The 23,941-nt window shown below is 41.0% G+C and overlaps 3 protein-coding genes across 7 annotated transcripts; 2 read left to right on the top strand and 1 right to left on the bottom strand.

Annotated features, from left to right (window-relative positions):
* Window positions 1–1,796: 1,796 nt before the first annotated feature.
* LOC109485915 lies at window positions 1,797–7,593 on the top strand. 4 transcript variants are annotated; one of them, XM_019789605.1, is made up of 11 exons: window positions 1,868–2,081; window positions 2,588–2,671; window positions 3,237–3,421; window positions 3,779–3,858; window positions 4,287–4,398; window positions 5,109–5,148; window positions 5,473–5,500; window positions 5,728–5,771; window positions 6,082–6,143; window positions 6,596–6,670; window positions 7,171–7,593. In XM_019789605.1, exons 1-11 carry the CDS (start codon window positions 1,910–1,912, stop codon window positions 7,201–7,203), a joined length of 915 nt encoding a protein of 304 aa, XP_019645164.1. In that variant the 5' UTR covers window positions 1,868–1,909; the 3' UTR covers window positions 7,204–7,593. The 4 variants fall into 4 exon arrangements, with proteins under 4 accessions (XP_019645165.1, XP_019645164.1, XP_019645163.1 ...); XM_019789604.1 differs by having other exon boundaries at window positions 2,588–2,686; window positions 5,476–5,500; XM_019789603.1 differs by having other exon boundaries at window positions 2,588–2,686.
* Window positions 7,296–12,051, bottom strand: LOC109485914 (tektin-2-like). Its single transcript, XM_019789602.1, has 8 exons — window positions 11,968–12,051; window positions 10,067–10,513; window positions 9,824–9,894; window positions 9,520–9,663; window positions 9,106–9,220; window positions 8,879–8,986; window positions 8,409–8,632; window positions 7,296–8,275 (listed from the first exon to the last, which is right to left on the bottom strand). The coding sequence occupies exons 2-8, from the start codon at window positions 10,481–10,483 to the stop codon at window positions 8,062–8,064; spliced, it is 1,293 nt and encodes a 430-aa protein (XP_019645161.1). The 5' UTR covers window positions 10,484–10,513; window positions 11,968–12,051; the 3' UTR covers window positions 7,296–8,061.
* Window positions 12,052–12,176: 125 nt separating this feature from the next.
* Window positions 12,177–15,712, top strand: LOC109485916 (all-trans retinoic acid-induced differentiation factor-like). Of its 2 annotated transcripts, none has more exons than XM_019789608.1 (8): window positions 12,177–12,371; window positions 12,792–12,934; window positions 13,339–13,419; window positions 13,631–13,705; window positions 14,196–14,317; window positions 14,646–14,690; window positions 15,150–15,205; window positions 15,388–15,712. In XM_019789608.1, the coding sequence occupies exons 1-8, from the start codon at window positions 12,273–12,275 to the stop codon at window positions 15,490–15,492; spliced, it is 726 nt and encodes a 241-aa protein (XP_019645167.1). In that variant the 5' UTR covers window positions 12,177–12,272; the 3' UTR covers window positions 15,493–15,712. The 2 variants fall into 2 exon arrangements, with proteins under 2 accessions (XP_019645167.1, XP_019645166.1); XM_019789607.1 differs by having other exon boundaries at window positions 12,789–12,934.
* Window positions 15,713–23,941: the final 8,229 nt, after the last annotated feature.

The following is a 23,941-nucleotide window of genomic DNA, read 5'->3' as shown; positions in this document are numbered from 1 at the left end:
GGTCTGTGGCTTCTGTAGGGAATGGGTACGCGTACGCGTACGGAAAGAAATGACAATTCCATCTGTTAGTTCAAGCGACCGTCACTCGCCCACGTTCCAATAACAATATCTTCTTCGTTAAGAAAGGCCTGTTTTTTTAGTGAGGAAGGTTTTGCATTTGGGTACTGTATACCCTGGAGATTGGACTTACGTGAAGTAATGGGTCTGAAGAGAAAAGCAAAGACAGCGTATACATGTTTCCATCACTGAGGTGGTTGCTACCATGGGAGCTGGATCCGGGGAGGCATACATGTCTGAGAGAAAGATAAACATGGAAATGTACGCTGTCGGAGTTCCAGCTTTCTTCCTGTTCACCCCAAGGCAGTGATGGATTGTTTGTTACGAGCGCGCGCGCGTGTGTGTTTCTTCCTTGCAATTACTGTTGGTTCCGCCAGCAGTGGCGCTTGCCGAAGTTTTTAAAGAATTTGCCAGAATTGCAGAAGTAATTAAAGAAATTAATCCTGTCACACAAGAGCAGCTTCTTTCACTGACAGTCTATCCATTTCTATTTATTTATTGATTGATTTATTTGAATTGCAAAAATGGCAATACGGTGGCATCCCTGGCAGCATAGCCGATGTCGGGCCCCACACACTATGACATAGATATATACAGAAACATTATACACATCATAGTATAGTAAGTTAGAAACGGTTAGTTATCCATTTCTACTATTATGCGAGGAATCTGTTGATCCATCGCCTGACTCAATCGCTACTGGCAAAAGAAAGATAGCAGGATATTAAGTGGTCTTGTTTAGGTTTTCGTTCCTGTGTTGCCTCCCGACTACACTGCAGCAGCTTACAGTCCATTGCATCCACGCTACGCACAGATGGAAAACCAACAATATGGCCATGTATGTGAGCAGCTGCTTTGCCTTGCGACAATTGAACCTGGTATTATGGTTACTGAAACCATAGGACGCTCTGACATTTACAGTACTCAAGAACAGGAGCAGCAGAAAAATCCTGATTAAGCCGGGGGATTATTCGCCCACATTAACTGTAACCTCGTAGACCCTGTTTGAGTATGGTACTACTGGACGCATCCCTGGGAAGCATCCGTAGTCCTCGGCCCTCAAGATGAGGATTAGAGAAAGTGAATGTGAACGGACATGTAACGGCAAACATTTCTTCTTGTGTGGTAATTATAAAGGAACATTAATAATACGCGTTTTGAACTCATCATTGACATCAAATTGCGACTTAAGCTTCCGAACACCTGTGTCCTAGCATTGTCATGGCATACTCAGATATTCAGAAAATCCATCAACTCAAGTCAAGAATTTCTCGGGTTACTAGGGTGATGCTGACAGTATACACACATACACGCGTACGCGCACCCGAAAACCGTGGACATTCTTCGCGAAGGTGCGGCGAACTCTCAACAGACAAACTCTCTTGGCGTGCTTATCTCTCTATTTGGCCGATTTCTACTCTTTCCAGCCGCCTCCCAAGCCTGGTACTAGAGGCCATCGGAATCACCCATAGTACATGTATAAAGCAGCCGCTAGAGGGCGCTGGATGCATTACCCAGAGGTCATCCCGCGGAATAGTCTACTACGGGTACGGTATGGGGTGATTCTCTTCTTAATTACTTAATTAATGGCTGCAAATACAGGTACAATATGACGTGGTTAGATACAACATTAGTTTTATTATATGTAAGAAGGCTACGGGGTACAGAAATGCTTATTTGTAACATCATAACATCATTCACATTGATTTCATAATACATATCACTAACGAAAATGGACTATTCTGACAACCTTTAACCTAAAGGCGGTTAGTTTTGAAAAGGTGTTGCGACTGATTTTGTGACAGTGGTTTGTTTTCCTGGCATCTAAACGTGTACGTGGTGGAAAGAAATTATGTCGGATAAGAAGAAAGTTCAGACAGCTATGCCCCGCCCGGCTAGAGGTATTCCTCGGCCCACCAGAGGCCTTCCCCGGCCCACAACTCAGACTGGCGCCGGCCGTGGTACAGGAGTGAAAATCGCCTTCGGTCGACGGATACTGAGCAGTAAGACAAAACCACGACAAGGTACGCCTAGTCCTAGTCGCCTACTATCGATGAATGTTTTTGATTGATTTGATCTGTGTTCTATTTCTAATGGCTTGACTCGAACAGAGTAACACACGGGACCCATGGCCATTTGTCAACTAGCCGTGGCCATGCGACTCGGGAAGCCTTCTGTATCTTCTGTATCATATGGCTTCCTGAGTCGCCACGGCTATATAAAAGCCTCAACCGTTTCAGCTATTAATTGCTTGCGGAAAAAATAGCGAAGTTACAAGTACACACTAAAACTATGTACAGGTAGGGTAAGTTACTGATAAAGATTTCAAACTTGGCATATATCATAATTTGTACACAGTATCACCAGGTTAAAATTTTAAGTAGTACAATCAACATTTAACAGTTACTGTAGTAAAATTAACATCATGTTTCAGTGACAGGGTTATAATGCTGATATTCTTCTGTTATCCATTACTATCATTAACTATAAAAAATTCATTCTCCTGCAACTGTTGTCCCCAACCTGTCAGATGGAGAAGAAACTGAAGCTGGAACTGATACAAGTACTAAAGACCTGGCTACACCCAGGCCCTCACAGATCCAGAAACCTGCAGGTTCCCACAAAACATGTATTTTTGCTGCTGTCTTTTTCTCCTGAACTAAAATACAAAAATCAAGAAGCACAAAATCAACGCACAAATCATTAAGAAAATAATAAAGTACAAAGTACCAGCTTAATGCATTCAAAATCTATACTTGTATGTGTACACTGTACTTGTAAGTCACCAAGAGCAGTGAAAATGTAGATGTATTGCTGACACCACTAACTAACTATAAGTGAATTCATGGATCCAACTGCACATGCATCGTGCATGAGTAAAGGCAACTGTAGTAAAACCTAACTTGTAAGTTGTAGATTCTTGTCTGAAAAAAAAAACATATACATTATCAGACAGTCACATGCACACTTGGAACCATGAACCAGCTTATTTTGTAACACTGACACCATCTACTACATGTATTAGTAACTGTAAATCTTAAAATTTTCACTATGGACATAGTATCATGTTTTATTTTCATGGCATCACACATGTGTCTCTGTACTAGTATTGTACTCAACCCAAAAACACACCACAAAAGTAAATGAATTTACAGTAATTGCCTTCCTTATCTCCCCAGTGGCGATGACTGTAACCAAGGACAAGACAGTGAAGCGTCTCCGCAGTAGTGGCAGCTCCTCTAAAGAGGATTCTCCTGCAGCAGTTCATGGGGCCAAAAAGGCGAACATAGAGGAGGACAAACTGACTGGAACAATCACCAAGAACAGCTACAAACTGAGATCAAAAACTAAAAACCAGCACTTGGTAAGTTGTATGGGATCTGTTCAAGTTGGTTTCATCAGACGGAGTTCAGAACTTGATTGTTTTGCACATAACCTGTAAACTACCTTAGCATTTATTTATTTGTAACACACCAGTTTTGTACAGTACGTACAAGCTTGTTAGGACCAGACTATAATGTTTGACCCACTCACACTGGGAAGGACCCCTACTCTTTTCAAGTATGTGACTGATCACAAGTAGGGCATACAAATTACAAAACTTAATGTAGCATAGGCTGGATAAAAGAATTACAAAATCAATTTATATGTGTGACTGTGAGATATACTTTATTAGTATCAGACATAAGTCTCCTTCTACCGGATGTGTCTGTCTCCACAGAATGGGATCTGCACTACAAACTTCAACCCAAAGGCAACCTTGACCTTCACTGAGTTTGGTGGCCTTACAGGCAAGAAAAGGTAACCTTTCTGCAGTAGTGCAGTAGCATCTTGGTACTCACGATAATATAACTAATATATTATATAAGCCAGGACTGAGGTACGTGACAAACAGTTCTTCCATTTTCAGAGGGAGGCCATGCATGCAGCGTTGCTAAATGTTCCTACAGTACTAGTATTGTTGGACTAAACTTTTTTTAAAGAAATTAAACATTAGCGCAGATTCGAGATCTATAATTTGACTTTGTTTCTTCATTTGGACAATTTCTGTTACTTTGAAACTTAAGCCATCATTAAGCTTAATTATAATCTACCAGAATTTGAAAAAGAAGCCCTTAAAAAAATTTAAAAAAAGACTTAAATTGTGTACATGACTAAATAGATCCTTGATTCCATTGTGATTGTCAGGGCTTACAGGTCATTCCCTCCATCCTTTTCTCACATGTCAGCATCCCTAAGCAGACAGCAGGGTTAGAAAAGGAAAATGTTGTTCTCAGAGAGCAGCTGAAAGCTACCAAGGAGGAGCTGAGGGTGGCCAGGGTGGAGTTGGAGGCAGCCAAAGTAAGTGAACAGACATTTCCACTGGTCTTCAATTTTTTTATATATACATGTTGTACATGTACATGTGTAAGTTTATGTGTATTATCATACTTTAATGATGTCAAGCTTTATTATGTTTACCTATGCAGAAGGAAAGCATATTGTTTTTGCTCTGTTTCTTCTTCCTCTTCTTCTCCAAACAAATAAGGTCAATGACCTGAAGCAGATGTCTGTCACCATGGTAACTAGTGTTGGGTTACATCATGTTGCAGTTTTATAAATTATTGCAGGAGGGACTTATACTCCTTTCACCATATACACGAATGTGTTTGAGTAAGAAGTGAGTAATTTTAGAATTGAATAAGAAACAGAGCAGACCATATGCGAAGGTAAACATTATGCATTTGCTTTGCAAATGTTACCTGTCTAGTCATGTTGTATTTGACTATATTGAAATCTTGTAAGTGATATCATAAGTAAATCAGCCTCTGTCACCCTACATATTAAGTTTGATTTTGATGTGAATCAAGACTTTCATTGAAGCTTTGTTGTGTTGTACTGTGTGCACTAACAATGGATAGTAAGTTTCTTTCAAGCTGTCTCTAGTGTTCGGACATACCACTAGACCTAACTTGGTACTCTTACAGATCTACAGTTACTACTGTTGAATCTGGATATATTGCTACTGTAGCACATTATGTTGATTTTCTACCTATGTCTTCCATTCCCAGGCAAGTCATGAGAAAGCCATAGATGCTGGAAAGTTAGAAGGTAAGTGAATAAAGATTGTATGTTATATTGTGTATGTTTAATCTTTGTATTGTTTGGCGCCCAAAATCAGCTACTAGTATGCTGCCTGGGTGGCCAGTGTATTGTATAGTTACAATCAAATAAAAAATTAAAAAAGGAAACATTAAAAATTATAACACAGATATATCTGACAAAGCATTCTTCATTGTGAATTGACAGTTGAGACTCAAACAGATCTACATGTACTACAACCCTGACATGGGTGAAAGAGAGGTCTGTTTTCAAGAGTCTAGAAATATTTAGTGATGGCTCTGAACTAAACTTGAATGTTACCATTTATTTCAGCAGAAAACCAGCAGTTGAAAAGGAGTCTGTAAGTCATTTTTCAAGCCCTCCCCCTAAATCCACTAGTGCTACATGTATATAGTATGAGGAACAGATTCAATTTGATAACGTCCAAGATTGTAGGCATTTCTTTATCGATATTCTAAAGATTTTTGAGTTTTTCCTTAATTTGTATTGGCAGTATTCTAAGTTGCCTCTATGTACAATCCAAAATGACATTTATATGACATTGTTTCAACTAACTGTCTTTAACAGGGAAATGTGTGAGAAGAAACTCATCTCATTGGACATTAACCCAGGTAAATATAAATACAGTGGCAGTGTTATTGGGACTGTTTTGTATATTCAATACTCTACATTTCAGAAACTTTCCTGATGGTTTTACAGTATTGTTTAGGAACACCAACTATCATCTAGACATGGTACTGCACCTCATTTCGTTGTCAGTTCAACTGTTACTACCTGGCAGATTTGCATTCTAAAACATTAGGAAACTAAAATTTTAAAAAGTACAGCATATGTGAATAAAAGTCACATTTATAAGAACATGAGAGTTGTGTGCCTATGACTTCTGCAACTTTCATAGTCTGATTTTTTTCCACCCTACAGTATCCTTGAACACTTGGTTTGACTTGAAAGAAGCAAGGGACAAGCAACGGAGGGATACAACAGTAAGTTGTAGCATAATCCTGATGAAATCTGCTGCTCAGCACTTTGTACAATCATTTAATATAATGTAGGATGTCAGCCATTTTAACTTTTGTGCACTCTCTTAGTCACTTCATCCTGCAGAAAAGTTTGGGCCCTTACATTTTCCATCTGCCTGTCATTTGAATATATCCCGAATTTGAACAGGAGTGCTGATTTGTCAACCTGAGTGCTGGTATGGGGTCGTCCACTTACCAGAGGCCCCACCCAGTAAACAACAGGACCAGCCTTTTTGGCAGGGAAGCAATGAAGAGAGCTTTGATACTAAAGCTAAAAAAGGCTAAAAGCTAAGTAAAATGGCATCCAGACTAGTGATGATTGCTGTCTGTTCAGACAGAACGGTGGACATTTCCACTAATATCTGCACCGCACACAGCTCACTTCACTCACTGTTTATTGTTACTGATATTTGCAGGCTCGGGCCTGGGCTATGCTAGAGAAGTGGAAGCATGATAATGAGCAGATGTTGGAAACAAACAAGACGTTACTGGTAAGTCTGGACTGTAATGTATCAAAGTAGCATGTATCAACCACCATGTCCATGATTGCATGAAAAGCAAGATTTTTTGGGAATATTTTCAATTTTATATTATATTACTAGTAGCACCTTTGAGGTCATATTAAGTGAACCAAACCAAATGCAACTACATCACCCCTCTAACACCCCTCTTCCACCAGTCAGGTCCGTAGAAGCTTGGGGGCCAATACGTCTAAGTCAGGAGAATTGGGGACATCCTCATCCTGTTCATTTATCAAAATTTCTGCATTTCTGAAAACATGGACCAATTACCATAGTGTTGGAGGCTGTAATGACTGGTCTCCATATATAGTAAGCAAATCCTGAGTTCCAATTGGATTGATTAAGAACACTGACATCCTATTGGTAGCTCTTTGAATGGTTCTCTCAAGTTAGAGGTGTATGGCCAAAAGCTGTCAGGGACAAGGCCCGATTGGCCCATTCTAAACTGAACCCAACTCTTTTTACTGCAGGAGCTGAAAGAAAACTTGCAGAAGATGGGCTAGACCAGGCCTGAAGACAGGACAGAACAGAGGGACAGAAAAGCTTAAAGAACAGAATTATTAACAAAACTATCAATAGACACAACACATTTTGCTTGAAGTGCAGGCATATTTAATTCCCATTCACACAGAGCATTCCCATAATAAAATGGACAATGAGCTAGAATTCTATGTTGTGATGTTCTAGGTATCAAATATAATGTACATGTGATAGAATGGGAGTGGTAATTGTTCCAAAAATTTAATTTGTACACATTGTTTCACAGTTATTATAAAAATGTATCAATCACTTAGTGTGACGTCTACATGTGAGGCTGCATAGCATGGCCAAACATATATTTGGAAGTAACCTGAGGCCTCTCAAGTGTATAAAAACCTATCAGATTTCTAAAATGTCACCATATTACATAGATCCAAATCAGCCACACTGCAAAGTCTTTACTCATTCCTTGTTTCACACCACATTTAAGTTGTCCAGTGGGTACTTATGTACATACATTGTGGTTACAGCATAGACTACAGTACATGTACATGTATCTCACAATACAAAGTGATCGCATATATAAAAGACATTGTCATGGAGACTTTGATGACAATGATTAAATAAGTATATAACACTCAGATCTCACAGTACAGATGCAGTATTTGGCCCTCAAGAATTTACTTGACTTGCAACAGAAAAATATTGTTTACTTAGACATAAAATGGAGTGGAGACAGCTGCAAAAGCAGGATTTTGGTCATTTAAAAAAAAAATGCAACCAGGCATTTTGTTATCTTTTTTCTTGTTTTGCCAATATTGAGAATATCTTTCCAGAGAGACCTCTAGCAGTCTAATTTAGTACTACAGCTAGTGAGAAATTCATGCCATGTCTAGCTGTTTGCTCTTGATGGGTGAGAGGGCACGGTTAGTTGTGCGGTTGAAGGAATCGCCTGTCTTGATGGAGTCGGGGAGGTTGGTGGTCAGTTTCTGGCGCACGTCCATGCAACGGTTGTCCAGTGTGAGGGAGTTGGTCTTACAGGCGAGATCCTCCTCGATGCGGTACAGGTTACGATACAGACCGTCGCGGGCTTTGCTGGAAAAAGATGAGATAAAACATTCAGTTATGTTATCCACAAGTCCCATTGTCATATCTTTGTTTTCGGTGATGACCACTCCAAATACATTTACAAATGTACTTTCACTTTGTGATGTGGTGGAAAACTTACTGTGCTGTGGCCAGTTTCTCCTTCAATGCGGCGATGGACCCTTCAATCTGCTGCACCTCGTCCGTCAGCCCATACTGCGGCTGATCCCGGCAGAGCTCCACGTTTGGCCGGTAGGTGCGGGTCTCCAGGCGGGTGTGGGCTAGTTTCAGGGGGTTGCGCTTGGCACGGATGGCCTCCTCTAGTGCACGGATGTCTGCCTCCATCTCAGCTATCTCCTCCTTTGTCTGAGAGGAATGATGATGGTTTGGAATAAGTTTCTAGGCTTACAAACTATGAGCAATACATCTGAGATTTCAGACTTCCAGGATGTATTATGGGTTTTGTGACCTTCAAGTTTACACTAAATTACAGGCGTCTGGGAAGTGTTTGGGGGAACTATGGGAGGATTGTGTGCTTTAACTTAATTTGGATTTCAATTGTAAATTTTACTCGTAAGCTTAAACATGAATTTCTACCTCACTTATACTTACATTCTTCTGCTGCCATTCCAGCTCCTTCTTGGCCTGGTCCGTCTCGTGAATCCTCTTGCGGAAGGCAAACTCTGAGGCGTTACGCTGGGCCTCCAGGTCATTAGCAGTCTGCAGGAAGAAGACAAGATATTGTTATGTCTAATGCCGTCATGGTCTACCAGTTGCCTATCAGATATGCTTGGTCTAAGAACAGCTGATAGATAAAAGCAATCTCCTTTTGTGTTTACCTGTTCAAGTGTGGCCTGCATGGCCTCCCTGAGCCTGTTGGAAGCCCTCATCTCAGCCTCTGCACGGTCCTTATTGTACTGGCTAAACTTGTCCCATTCTTGGGGTGTGGTGCTCCTGAGATAAGATAAAACAAAGCAAAGCAATGGTAAGAGATGATGCAAAGAAACTGCAACACATTTTGAAAGTGTGGTCTGCCAAAATTTGGATAAACATTTTGGGTTTTCATGACATTCAAGTTCACCCCATTTCCCGTGTCTGTCCTTTGACCTGTCATTCTGCCTGTCAGTCTTCCCCCCACCCACGTGCTCTTAACCAACTTTGTCTGGACAGACACACAAACCAACAGCTCAGCCTCCCACAACAATATTTCCATACCCAGAAGTAAAGATTTACAAAGACTAAAGGCTACCTACCCTTTTGGCACTCTGGTGGGGTTAGGTTTGAAGGAGATCCCTGGTGAGTCATTGGTGAGATGGTAGACCTCCTGGTCAATCCCTAGAGCCTCTGCCTTGTCCCTTAGGTCTGCATGGAGCTGCTGACGAGCTTCCTGCAGGAGACTGGAGGAAAAGTCAAACTTGTGGAGGAATCTGCTGGCGATAAATCAAAAGGGAACCAAATCCCTGCTGCCTTAATTTCAGACCCCATACAAATTTAGTGTCTCACAGCTACCTTAACATGCTGAAGGTTAAACAAAGTCCAAAATGATGCAAAGCTTACCATATTTGTTCAAAGGCCTCATCGATCTTCTGTTTTAGTGCCTTCTTGATTCCTTCAATCACTTCCACTTCCTGTTGGAAAGAAATGAATTATTACAATATTAATGGAGAGAGCATTAACCATAAACTTCCTTTTCCCTCCTAACCCAAAATAACACCACTCCAAAAGTAAATGCATTTTGTGGCTAACATTAATAGCAAAACCTTACACTACTCTGCTCGGTATGAGAGTGTGCAGACCCACCTTGTGAAGTTCTGCCTCAACATTGTCCCTGACGACATCAATGTCTCGTCTCCCCTCCCTCAGGGTCAGGTTCTCAATTGCAACGTCGAGGGGCAGCGCCTTGGCCTGGAGAGCGTGCTCCGTCTCCAGCTTCATCCTCTCCAGGGCGTCGATCTCTGCGTCACAGTCTTTAAGGGTCTTCTCCAAGGTCTGCTTCCATTGGTCAATGTCGCGGCACCTGTCGGACAGACGCGTGTTGTTGTCGTACTGGTCCCACCTGGTCTGGTTGTCCGTCTCGTTGCGAAGGTTGCGGGCCTCCTGCCGGATCTGGTGCGAGGCGTCGCGTTGTCTCTCGGCATTTGTGGAGATGGTGAAGTTGGAAGTGAACCAATCAGGAGGGTTGTACCGTGTCACTGGCTTCTGACTCAGGGTAGCCATGGCTTCAGAATTCTTTTTTTGAATAGCAGCCTGCAGAAGAAATCAGTGATGTTTAGTATGAGGAAAACTACAGCATAACCTAACACTCACTCAAGTACAATAGAGGAACAACAAAATAAATATTCCATCAAATTCTCAAATGATTTCCATTATTCAACAGATTAAGTATCATTTTGTCCTTCCTTATAGGTAAACTGCTGGATGCCTGTAATATTCTCTACATTAATGTAATGTAATGTAATTGGGTTATCCAGGCAGACAAGGCAAAACATTTAGCACTTGGTTATGTGTTTCCAAAGCAGATCAGTGGCAAACAGAAAACAAACTAGCAAATTGTTTCCCAACGTACAAAGTAAGCTTTGTTATCCTGGACTGCTTCTCAACTTTCACCTGGCTTGGTCACTGGGACGGGACAAAGGTACATGTATGCTTGAAACACCAACAGGGCCTTTGCTTTGCTTCTCGACACATTATATCCCAAACACTCAGGGCATCCCTGAGTTGGTCATATATACTAGTAGCAACTACGTGCCCAGCATGTACCCAAGGAAATTCTGACAGGTTTCCTTTTTCATGTCGTCTTTTTATAGTCTAGAAACAAAGACTAGGATAGGGTTAATGAAGTGATGAGACGACTAGGCAAATAGACAGGGTGCAGTGATCCCTGGTGACCTGTAAGCTTGTAGCCGGGACCCTTGTCTCCAATGTTTACCAAATAAAACAGCTGTAAACGGAGTACCCGTCTCCAAAGTGTCCTTTAAGGCCAGAACGAAAAGCATCAAATGTTCGGCAAAGTCTCAACACCTGTTTGCACAGTAGGGTTGTGAATCCAATGTTCGAGCTCTGTAAGTTTTGAGAGGATGTTATGTCTGCCCGGTCGATCGTCTGGGTAACAAATAAAACAAACCATTGGAAATTGTCTAATGTTACCATAACACTACACTGTGCTTAGCCTTGGCAATGAAATAGCATACAGAAAGCCACCCTTGTTGTCTCTTGGTGTGTAAGATAATTGTGGCTTAAAACGAGGAAATATGGAATGTTGGAAACTATAAGGGTGTGGTAGAAATGCTTGGTTATGTTTTCGCCTTCCGGTGGCATTACGTGGCAACCCCGGTCGTCTCGTGATCGTGGTTTGTAGAACTCCACTGTATATACTACAAAACTTCACATCGTTAAATCTCCGCTACCAGGAAGGTACATTTTGTAATGACCTCGAAGGAAAGGCACGAAATGATTTACGTGTTGGGTGAAATATCAACGAAGAGTTTTAGGTACCAACTAGCAACTAATCAGGGCAGACCAACAGCAATCTCACAGTGTGGTGGAACCTTGCAAAAAAAAAGGTATGGTGCCGGCTACACGCCCCCAGGAAAAGAACCACCAGCAAGGTACTGGATCCTCTCTGTTGGCAATTTTTTGCTGTACCATAAAAGAAGTAAGCTATCAAGAGTCTCTCTATCCCAGATAATATTGGAACCCACCTGGTAAAGCGGTCCTCTGCCGGTTTCAATGAGCGCAGAACTGTTTGTGTGCTCGCAGAGCCGAAACAAGGTCAGTTAGCGTCTCCGTTACTAAGGAATACAGGACGGGATTCCTATTCTTCTAGAACGCGCACTGTGATTGGCTTACAAGAATAGCCCCACCAATCACAATCGCTGTTTTATATTCTGCATGGATACCAGTTGCTATGGGGATGGAAACAAGAGATGACAGTCCCATCATGCATCAAATCTCGCTAAGGCGAAATCTCTCGAGATTCTTGTGAAGGACGAGACTAGCAACAAAGATGGCCAACCCCGGAAGAAGTTTTGTCACATTGTGTTTGTTTCTCGTTTGTTGTCTGTGGTGTTCGTCGTTGACAAGAGGACAGAAAGAAAATAGACTGGTCAGTTAGGGTATAATTATATTGATCTGAGTATTTGTGTCTCAAAAATGTAACGTTAACGTTTTTTTTTTTAGAAAGATCAATCCTTGATAGAGAAATTAACGTTAAGTAATCTCCAAAACTAAGCTAAGTAAGTGATTTCATAGATTAAATCATTAAGCATGGATATTCGGTTTGCATGGGGTACTATTGTATCAAACCATAACCTACTTATATAATAATAAAACTTATATCATTTTTACAAAACACAGATCCAAAGTTGCACAAGGGGAATTGTGAAAAAATTTGGCTGATTATGTAACCGGTATTCATTGATAAATAATCAATGGAAAATAACCCTCCTCTAATAAGTCTACCTTTAATCTGTGTAGCAGATGAACTGTGTTCCTTGATGAAGTGAGATGTATACTTTTACAGCAGTCCATCTGCCAGCTGAGTTCTTGTGCTAGCCCCTTGGCAGATGATGGTGTGGTGTACAGTATGTGTCAGGACAGACCTGGGCTACAGGTGTGGGGAAGGTGCTGTGTCAACATAACGGACAACACACACAATTTCACCATTGGGTAAGAACTTTGACTTCAACTTTAACTGCAAGATGCCACTGCTCTGTGTGCATTTTCTTGCACTAGTGCAGTAGTGGCATATGTTCTTATAAAATCATAATGGTAGCAAGAAATAATGTGACCATGAACAAGCTTGAGAAGAGGGGAAGAGCAACACAGAGGAGTACCATTGCAGATTCTGTGGCAGAGCCTGCAGGGCCAGAATCAGCTGTACCAGCCACGAGAGGCACTGCACAGCCAGACCTGCAGAGAGCGACTGACTGACACTGTCGACCATCTGGCAAGACGACAAGGGCCCAAGAGAACAAGCTTATTTGGAAATAAGCTACAGAATATCAACTATACTAGTACTTCAATCTGTCATGTTGTAACTAATCATCACTTTTCCTTATACATATGTGTAGGTTGGACCTTAGTGGATGCAATATCAAAGATGAATTCTTCAAGGAGTCCCCACTTCTCCCACTAACACGTCTTCAAAAGCTGTGAGTGTAGTTCCTTGTATGAAATGGTTCCATGAGGATGATTTTTTTTACTTACGGAAGTATTGTTCTTGGTGTCTGAGCTCTGAGTTTGTACAATTATAAACTTTGTCTAGTATTTCCAATTCTGAATAAGCCTATAATTTTGTTTTAAGAAGAAAATCAATGTTACATCAACTTATATCCATGACAAAGACTTTCTTTGTGACTTCAGGGTGCTTGACAACAACCCTGGTATTACTGTTCTATCCCGTGAAGATGTTGCTGGTCTGACAGATCTTAATTACATGTAAGTATGCATTTGAATTGAGATTAAGCCACGTTTGCAGTGTAAATCTTAGACTTTTGCAGTAGTTTAAAAATTTTTGCAATGACCTCTCCCTACAAATACATGTATGCCTACCTTGTATGACTGCTATGCTACAGAATTGTTTCAAATGTGAATTTAAAACACTTTTTCATACCTAACAGGAGATAACTCCATACATGATGTTACTGAGTCTGATGAAGATGCATGCCATGTTCCACTGTCATCCATGTGAATCAGCCTTTTATGTTATTGATCGTCTTTATAATCTTTGTACCTTTTCAAGTCTGTATAATTGTTCCTTTTCATTCTGTAGCATTCTTATTTATTAACTTTTTATATGACAAAAGTCTGTTACCTTTCTTCTTGATTACAATCCAAATGGAATATTACTGAGGGTTCTTCTTTCATGGCAAGACATGTCTACTTGCATTTTCCTTTTTGTAACATTTGTTTTCCAATATACTTGTAGATCTGTGCCAACCCATTCCAACTGTTCCTGCCCGGGAGGTGAGGAGGCCTGGAGACAACACATCAGAACAGTCAACACAACTGTCTGTACGGACCAGACTCCAACCTGTACAATATATGATGGTAACATCCCTGCTGAACACTCTGAACATTTATCATTTTAAGTGATCAGGAGTTCCTGTCTGTTGTCGCTTACCCGAACTTGCAACGTACTGGAAAGAGTCGTAGTCCTTAGATGTTAAGCTGTGGTCCACTGTTCATTGGGAATATTAGTATATTCCGGTTATATTTTGTATTATTTAAATGTAAACCAAACATCCCTGGCTGAATAAATGTGTAAATACTGCACAGTATCTTTGTGACAACCAGTGGAAGAGCAGATTAACTGTTTATTTAGGCTAACCTGGTTCAAGATCACTTTTACTAACAAGCAGTTTGGTTTGTTGTCCAGGTGCCTGCCCTGTAACAACTTCTCATTGTGTGGAGGATGGACCAGGTCAGTCTATTAAAAAAAATGAAATTGGCGATAATTTCTTAATGTACTGTCCTACTATCATCACAATGTACACATACTGAAGAGGGTCCATCAAGTTTCAAATCTTAAAGATGGTGGTCATAGACATCTTGTCACACGTTTACGGTTCAGTAGAGTACCTTTTGGTTATACACATGTAGTTGCCAATGGACCAAAGAAGCTGTAAGGCTGTCATTGTGGTCGGATTACATATACGAAGTCAAATTTGTTCGAGTGACCACCTGGGCAATGTGACTTCTTTTGGTGGTCCCTCTGATGACTTTTCCCATTGACACAGGCATTGTCCTGTCTAGTGACCAACTGTCCACATAGACCTGACTTTATCAGTCCCGAGTGGTCTTCTTGGGTCTGTAGTTTTAACTGCACGTCTACTTACATGTGTATTGCAACCTTTGATCTCATAACCTTTTTTTCCTTTAGGTTTATTCCTCTGCCTCTGTAATGAAGGATATCATGGATACAAATGTCTAAGACAGGTACATGTACATATTATTTGTCTGCATACATGTAGCTTGATGAAGTAGCCCCAAACCTCAATCTTTTAAATGTAAAGAAATCTTTTACAGCTGTACTACTATGTAAGGCCTTCAAATTTTCAGCCTATAACTAAGTCAGAAATGGGATTGATGTATTTTACATGTTTCTCATTTCCCTTCAGGGCACGTTTCCCATGTCAGCGTTCCTGGCTGGTCTAGGGAGCAGCACTGTCATAGTGGCGGCAATTCTGTGGGTGCTACAGAGACGACATGTGAAGACAGCATGATATTCGAAATCAAAGTAACCTAAAAAAAGTGTTAGTGATCTGCTGTTAGTAAAATATGCCAAAGATCTTTTGCATAAAATTTTGTATTAGTGAAATTTCTTGTGGCTAGGCTAACTTGCATTAATATTATACTACAATGTACTATTAGCTACGTGTGATGTCCCTTTCACGGTGAATAAAAGTAATGATGTCCCTTTCACTGTGAATAAAAGTAAAGACTTCTAAGACTGATAATCTGTCATCTTTTGTCATACATTGACCCGCTAAATCTGATCTTGATAAAGAGACACCTTTCAAAGTATTCAAGAACTACATAGTAATAAACACCACTTGCACTACCATCTTGATAAGCTGGGTGGCTCTTCTCCCTCACCACTCTTAATTGGCACCAGAAAATAACCGAACTATTTACTTTCATACTGTGAAGAGTACCATCTTTTATCCAACTGTCTAAAAAGATGTATGTCTGTTAACTTTCCTCCTGCCCTTAAATGTACACTTTGATTCTGTTAGCTCATCACATCTTGTCAAAAACCTTTTAAACTTGGATCACTGAGGCTGAGCCTGTAACATGTACATTCATGTACATGTAGGTACTCCCTGGCAATTCATCACCAATAAATACACAATCCAGTGAGGTATTTTTGATCTTTTATTTGCACTCATCATCCATTAAGCACATCCCTGTATCCTGATGTTTCATGTTGGCCTATGTCAGGATTAGATGGTATGTCCTGATGGCTGTGTGCTTGTGTGATGGAGTGACGTGGGAGCAGTACAGGCCCCTCAGTGCTTGGACTTGAAGTACTCGTTCATCACGTCCAAGGCCTGAGTCTCCTTGCCGTAGTCCTGTACAGAACACAAGAAAAAGCACATTGGTAAGTGACGTACATGTGCATGATATACATGTATGGTTGGTGCAGGACTAGGTTATAAGTTCATCAGGAAGTATGCAATCCTCAGCCTCCTGAATTTCTCCATGTTGACCTCTAATTCCTGCTGCCTCATATCATTCTGCCTGTCAATCTCCCCCCCCCCCATGTGCTGTCAACCTTCTCTGGTCAAAAAGATGTACAAACCCACAGCATAGGAGATTTTGCCGTGGTTTGCTGGTATATGGGAGTAGGTTAGGGTGTGGTCTGTAGTCAAATTTGATTCTATTTGTATCAAAAGGTAGGCATGGCTTAAGTCTGCTCCCAAACTTCAGCCAACCTTGGTTGGCTACTGTCAGGGGAGGTCCCGAATGTGTGATGGGCTCAACTAGATGGGCTCATTTCAGTCCAAACTCTTAATCTCAGTAAGGCCTGTAAAGATATTGCTGAAACCAGTAAGATGAATAAATCAAGAGCAGTAAATATTGGATAGTTGCCACGATGAAAAACTCAAAAGTTCCCACTAATTTTTTCTGAGCCTGCACAGTAAACAGTATTGACACCATACCAAAGACTCCGTGCAGTGGTACATGTAACCATTAACTACCGTAAGGCAGACTTCTCTGCATTTCAAACCCTGCAACACTACCAGAAATCTTTAAGTCAGTGTAAGAGAAAGAAGGGCATCTCGGGCTGCAGGTCACGATCTTGTGATTTCCCTGCTCTTTTGATGTGAACCAGACCTGACAGGTTAATCCTCTTCCGCTCCCAGCCCAGGTATCTGTACTAATTATCTTTGGAGTAAATTGAAAACTTGCTATGCCAGCTGCATATACACAGCTCTATCCAGACCTAGGAAATTACCTGCAAAGATGGGGATGGGAGTAGCATAAGCTCAAATTTAAGCTGACTTCTGCCGTGCAAAATTACTAAGTAAACATTCTTACAGTAAAGAACACTAAAAAAAATGCATGTATTAGATAAGGTATGCCTCAACCAAATGGAAATAGCTGCTAATAACTTGGGAGGGCATCAGCTCTTTGAGTACAGATCAGACGTGATATACACTGGCCCTGTAGGTCTCTGCTCTTTGAGGAGGAAATCAGTACCTCACTTTTTCCTGTGCATTTTAGGTATGCATTAAGTTGTTGGCTCAGCTTACAGCATTGGCCTCTGGCCTAATACGATTTAAAACTCTATGGGGAATAGATGTGTTTTTCTAAGGTACAGAGGAGCAAGAGATGGGTGAGAAGGACAACTTGCTATTCAGGGATGGTGAACACTGGACTATGCAATTGTATTCATGGGAGCCTCGATTTAGTGCAGCTGAATAAACAGGGATATCCTGTGTCGCTGTCACATTTCTTGCAAATTATCACTATAACTTAAGAAACTCATGACTGTCTTCGGAGTCCATGTTATTTCTTTGATCAAATATATTCTGTATCTGTATGGCCATAATAACTGCCCTTTGGCGCAACCCACCAGCTTATTTTGATTCATGGTAAATGCAAACAGAGTAAAGCCTGAGATAAACCACTCAGTGCAGACAGTCAAATAAAACATCTCAATACTGCTCTCATGCACAGCGACTTTAAAACAAATGCTCACAAAGTTTAAAAGATGGAATTCCCAAGGTTCTTGAGGCCAAGTGCATCATTTCCCATATGGACAATTTTTTCCACCTGGGCGGCCACGCACGCCTCATTCCTCCATTACCCTAAGTTGGCCATCCCGCTACCTAGAGTCATTCCACACGACCCCACTCAGAAAGTGGTGGTGCTTCAACTTGGCCTCATCATGAACCTGGACTGGAATAAATGCAATCACGATTTCGGACAATTAGTTCAACAGATTTGAAAACTATGTACATGCAAATCTCATGCAAACAAGAAGTTGAAGATCACATCACTCCAGTATAGAAGAAAAAGTGGGGGGCATGATCCAAGTGTTTAAAATATTAATGGGAAAAAAGGGAATCCAAGCAGCTGCATTCTTCTTGTTGTCTGACAGTACATCAACAAGAGTGTACTGACAGCAGTACATCGACAAGAGGGTACAACTACAAACTGAAAGTTCCCTTTGCAAGAGCTAGATCCAGAGGCCATGTGTTTAGCATGAGGAGTGTGAAAGACTGGAACTCATTGCCGGAGTGGGTGGTAAATAGCACATCAGTTAACCAGTTCAAGACGAACGTAGAGACAAACACTGGGAGCACTGAGATTCAAGCACGTCAGAGTAGACTAGACTGCCGCGGCTCACTTCAGGCAAAGCCTTCCTCAGCTGGATCCAGTATCAAGGTATCTCTTGGCAGTCCAACAGCAAGTTATGACCAACCCCTCCCCCCCCCCAAAAAAATACCACATATAAGAGTTCCTCTGTGTGTTGCAAAATCACTAAAAAGGCAATGTAAGTACTGCAGGGTTCAAAATACACACTTGCACTCTGTGCAAGACTTGTGGGAGATATTCAGACTGCCCGGTGCACAACTTGTAAGTTTTTGCCAACAAAGTAGCTTTTAATTAAAGTTTTAATACAGCTGCCCAGCAGACGGCCTCTGAAATAAACTGTGTCCTGCCCAAGCCTAGCCTGGAAGCCATCTGATTTGTAAAGGGGCTCCTTGCGCTTTTTTGGGCCAGTTTTCAAGTTACTAAGCAGAATATAGCTAATGATTGATTTTTATTCAAGAACTGTAACTGGGGCAACCTGTAATATTGATGAACAACCAAGCTTTTGGCTTAGGTTGCCCAATGGGCTCTGTATTGTCAAGCCATTTGCACATCTATGGAACACATTGACCATGAAAAAGTGCAGTAGCTGAATGTTTAGCTCTTCAACATTAGCTTTTGTACATGTCATTCAGCATCAAAACTCACTGACTGCCAAGGCCTCTTGTGGGGGTTATGTCCTTCTATTCCCTCATATCTCCTGGGTGGGTAGGTATTAATCTAGTGGACCCAATTCCCCTGGATGGCAAAACCAATTTTCACGCTGGAATAACTAGTAGGGTTCTCCAGGTGACAAGTCACCTTTCAAGTCCACCTACGTGGAAAGATCCATTCTTGAACCTGCTAGCTTTTACTACCTCCACAATTTTCAACAGGGAATCTTGTCCAAGTATAAAGCAAAATGCATTATTAACTAGTTGCCAAAAAAGTTTTTGAATGATGTGAATGAAGTTGTCGCAGTTACTTCCAGGTAAAGAAGTATTGTTTTGTGTGGCTGAGCTGTGGGTTTGTTTATCTGTTTGTCCAGACAGTATAGATTGACAGCACGTGGGTGTGGAAGATTGACAGGGAGAAAAGACAGGATGTCAAAAGGTCAGACTCAGAAAATGGGGTCAACAAGGAGGAATTCAGGAAGCCAAGGATTTTACCAAAGTCTGAAATGTCCTTGCTTGCCAGATAGACCCTACTTGTACATTTGCTAAGAAATAATCACAAATACAGAGCCTGAAATACACCACCAATTGTTCCCCTCATGCATTTGTGCTCCTCCAGAGGTATCTTAGCTGGAATCCTCCATTTCCTGAAGCTGTATGCTTGACAGTGGTGATTAATTCAAACCACTCAAACACTCCAACTGTCTTCCCTGATAAAATCAATCAGATGTAGAGGTACGTTCCCATCAACGTCACCACCAAGAGCGATCCACATTGACAACATTCACACGTACTGACAGTGATTTATACAGAATATCCTACCACCTGCAGCAGCTTTGTTTATGTGACAAATACAATTTGCTTAAAACCTCGGCTTCCACGTATCCAATATATGCTGAGCTCAGCAGGTGGGACGGACGGGAAAATAAAAAGATTTCTGTTAAATCTAATATATGGGAGGTACCCCCAGGGAAATAACAGCCAAACTTCCTAAGTGAGAAAAACAGTTCTAAATCACTTACACAAGGATTTAGTGGCATATCGTTCATTTCAAGACTTCAGGTTTGTTTATTAAGACAAATGTTTGGTTGATCCATGAAATAAAATGGAATCAAGAAAGCCCACGGATATTTCCCTAAGCACTTTCAGTATTTAAAGTTGTATCCACCTTTCCTACCTTTCTTTATGTGAGTATGATACAATGTATTAAGTTTTACGAAGACACTACTACCATGCATGAAATATATAGCAGCACTGACTTCTGCACTTTTTCTGAGAACAGCCGGCAATACTGACTGATAGAGTTGTTCCTACGTTTCAAGTATAGTTACTTGAGATTTGCCTGTACCTGTAACTGGTCATTAATCTCCGCTTTTGTGAGTGTGCAGGTTGTTGGGGGGACTGTGCACTATTACTTTGTGGTCGCATGGTAAATGATGGTAATTTCATTCTTTTGGCATTTGGAAGTTAAGTAATGTTGAGCATTATTAGATGCAAATCTGAGCCTATGTGCATAATTTATGAGTGAATGCTACAATACTACTAGTAGTAGCTTTCTTTGCTTTAATACATTGAACTTTTATACTTTGAACAACAACACGTCTTCCCACATCAAGACTCTTTTGATGGATTTGTCTGAGATTTGGCATGGTGGTAGGTAAAGAGGGTATCAAACACCTTAGCCACACTGCAAACACCATAGGGAGGATTGTATCATACAGATTTAGAGTCTAGAGTCTGCAACAACCTGGCCTTCGCTTCTTGCTTATGAGCAAAACTATTTTTCTACCGCCAAGGCTAAACACTGGCACCAGTCGAACATGAATGCCACAATAGCATAACTGCCTGAGCTCAGGGGAAATAAGACAGATATACATGGGACTTAATGTTTCAATGCAATTAGTGTGGCATCAGGCTGTTCAAAGCATTTAAAAGTTCAGGGCTCGAAATTCATTTTTGGGAATAGGTGCACTGGTGCAACCAACCTAAAAAATTGGGTGCTAACTAAGGTGCACATGCACCCAGTATTTTGAGCCCTGAAGTTCCTCCTTTCAAAACTATCAAAACGCAAATTAAGCCATCTGCCTGTACGTACAGGTGCATAATTTATCAACACAGAAGGAATTGCTATCTGAAACGTCACTTCAGAAAATTCATTTTGTTGCTTGATTCCTTTGATATAACATGTGACTACAAAGCAGAAGTGGTAAAATTATTTTCAGAAAACACTTAAGATAACCGTTTGCAACCCCATTTTATATTTCTTATAATTGTAAAATTTGGATCAATATAAAATGTATGACTCAAAACCATGATGCATTGGTCAGATCAACTGCAAATGTTCAAACACTGACAAAACTCTACCCTTCCACCAACAGTAACACTCCCCAATGTCACAACTTATGTCTACATACATGTACATTTGTAACTTAATGTAAGATAGAAACCCAGACGCGACGGTCACCACTGGCCTATGAATTATGCCAAAGAAACGGCTCTAATACCATTCTTCCTCCAAGCAATGACAACAGAATATTCTTTAACGACATAGCTTCCAGGATTCAAATTAAACTGACAGGAAGTAATATTGTTGGCTCCAAGGAAAGCACGAGGTATCATGCAAGGACTCATCAACCCATCACTTTCCTACCGTGAACAAATTTCCCGATCAGAAAGACGGTTCAGGAAGGTGAATCAACCAAGAATTGTAATAATCAGACTGCACGAACCACAAGTAACAAGAGATTTCAGACTTCTGGGAAGTATTTGCGGGATTTGTGCCCTTCAAGTTCATCCATTTCTTATGTCTGACTGTTTGACCTCCATTCATTCTGCCTCACTCTTCCCACCACCAACATGCTGTCAACCTACTCCCAAGTTCATTCTATTCCCTATGTCTGACGTTTTCCATGATTCTGCTTGTCAATCTTCTGCTACCTACCATGTGCTGTTGACTTACATTTTGGATGAAGCATACTGTGCTTTTCCTAGCATGATATGGACTCAATACCTTTAAGTTTAAGTTCATCAGAGATCTACCTCCTGTGAAACTTTCCCAACTCCTTAACTTCCTTATCTTGTCTTACAAGTGAATAATAGGTCACTGAGTTTTTAAAATAAGAGCCCGAGGAAAAAGTAACTAATAGCCAAGACATCACCAACATCTGCTGATCAATCCCAGGAGTATATGCATGAAAGTTCAAGTCCTGATGGTTCTTTGAGGAACTTGACGGGAACGGCCGCGTGGGACCATTTAGATAGGGAAGATGCCTGCTGCAGGCTGCAATTTTGTCAATACAGAAGTTAATGACTATCTGTCTCCCCCGTCCCTGGCGACAGGCGGGAAATGAAATGGCGTCTGCAGATGAGGCTTGTTGATTGGAGAGGCAGGCTCTTTTGTGCGGCGGTTGGTAATCCATTCACCAGGACACAATGGTCTGAATACCAAAACCCCTTTGTTGGAAAATTGGGGTGGTTACCGCACTTGAACGTGACATTGAGATGAATGCGGACATCATCGCCGTCAGCCGTGGAAGATAAATTTTCAATTACCTCGGCTTCCCCATCTCAAGTCTGTTGAATGGCTTAAGCCCAAGGCAGATATGTTTAAGCCGTGGATCTAATTACTGCGCTAAATTATGATGGGCACTGATTTTCACCTGGATCACCTTTTTAACACCTCTTCAAGAACACTGAAGGATGAAAAGCAATCTTGTTTGAAATAACTGACAAAAAAACTTTGTCTTGAAATTGACAAACTATCAAGGCAAACTTTACTTTCAACCAGACAAGTTTGTGATCTGCACTTTTTTATACACTATCTTAAAAAGATGTACATGTACAAAGCCTTACTAAGGCAAGTTCAATACAGTAAATCTTGAAACTATTGAAGTGGTTTCATTTTTGCAATTTTCACAGTCACCTCTCCAAACAAATTATCTCCTTTGTATTACTACTGTACTACAGAATTTAAAACACTGGGAACACCTTGTTTTTTCCTCGAGCTCCTGTAGCGAAATAAAACCACCATGAAATTAATCAATCTACAGTATTACATTTCTTTTTAAATTCAACCCATTGTTGCCACCCACCCCCATAATATGATAAGTCTACACAAAGATGTCCTTGGGACTTCCTTTCCATTCATTCTTGCCTGGCTTCAAAGTTTGCCTTCATTTCCTTGACAAATGGATGTAATGGAAATACTTGATGGGTTGCTCAGACCATGACCATGGCTGAAAGTGCATCTGGTTTACCCAACTTCCTTCTAACCCCCTAGACATCATCATCATCTTCCTGTTGTCCTGATGCTAGTGGGGGATAATAGTCACCAACTGACCTCTGAGAAAAACACTGATGTATAGATGAAGAACACAGGCCCAGGGGACACAGGCAAATGGACCCATAAGAATCCTCACAATTTGCCGGGAGGTGGGCGGCCTTGATGCCTGTCACAATCTCGGCCTATCCACATTTCTCATGACGTTGAAATGGGATGGGCAGACAGCGACTTACTTCAAGAAAACAAGTTTTGCCAGCAGCCGCTGCGTCTTTTGGGCTAGATCTTGGTGAAATCATCATGATGTTTGCTGCTTGTCACAGTTATACAAGTAGCCTGGCATTTGAAAATTTCAGACCACCTCTCTTGATTTTCAGAGGCTTCAATAAATGTTTCCACATGAAATGATACAACAAA

Source organism: Branchiostoma belcheri, unplaced genomic scaffold (genome assembly GCF_001625305.1).
Source record: "Branchiostoma belcheri isolate BF01 breed outbred unplaced genomic scaffold, Haploidv18h27 scaffold79, whole genome shotgun sequence".
Lineage (NCBI taxonomy): Eukaryota > Metazoa > Chordata > Leptocardii > Amphioxiformes > Branchiostomatidae > Branchiostoma > Branchiostoma belcheri.
This window is presented reverse-complemented; position numbering and strand designations above follow the sequence as displayed.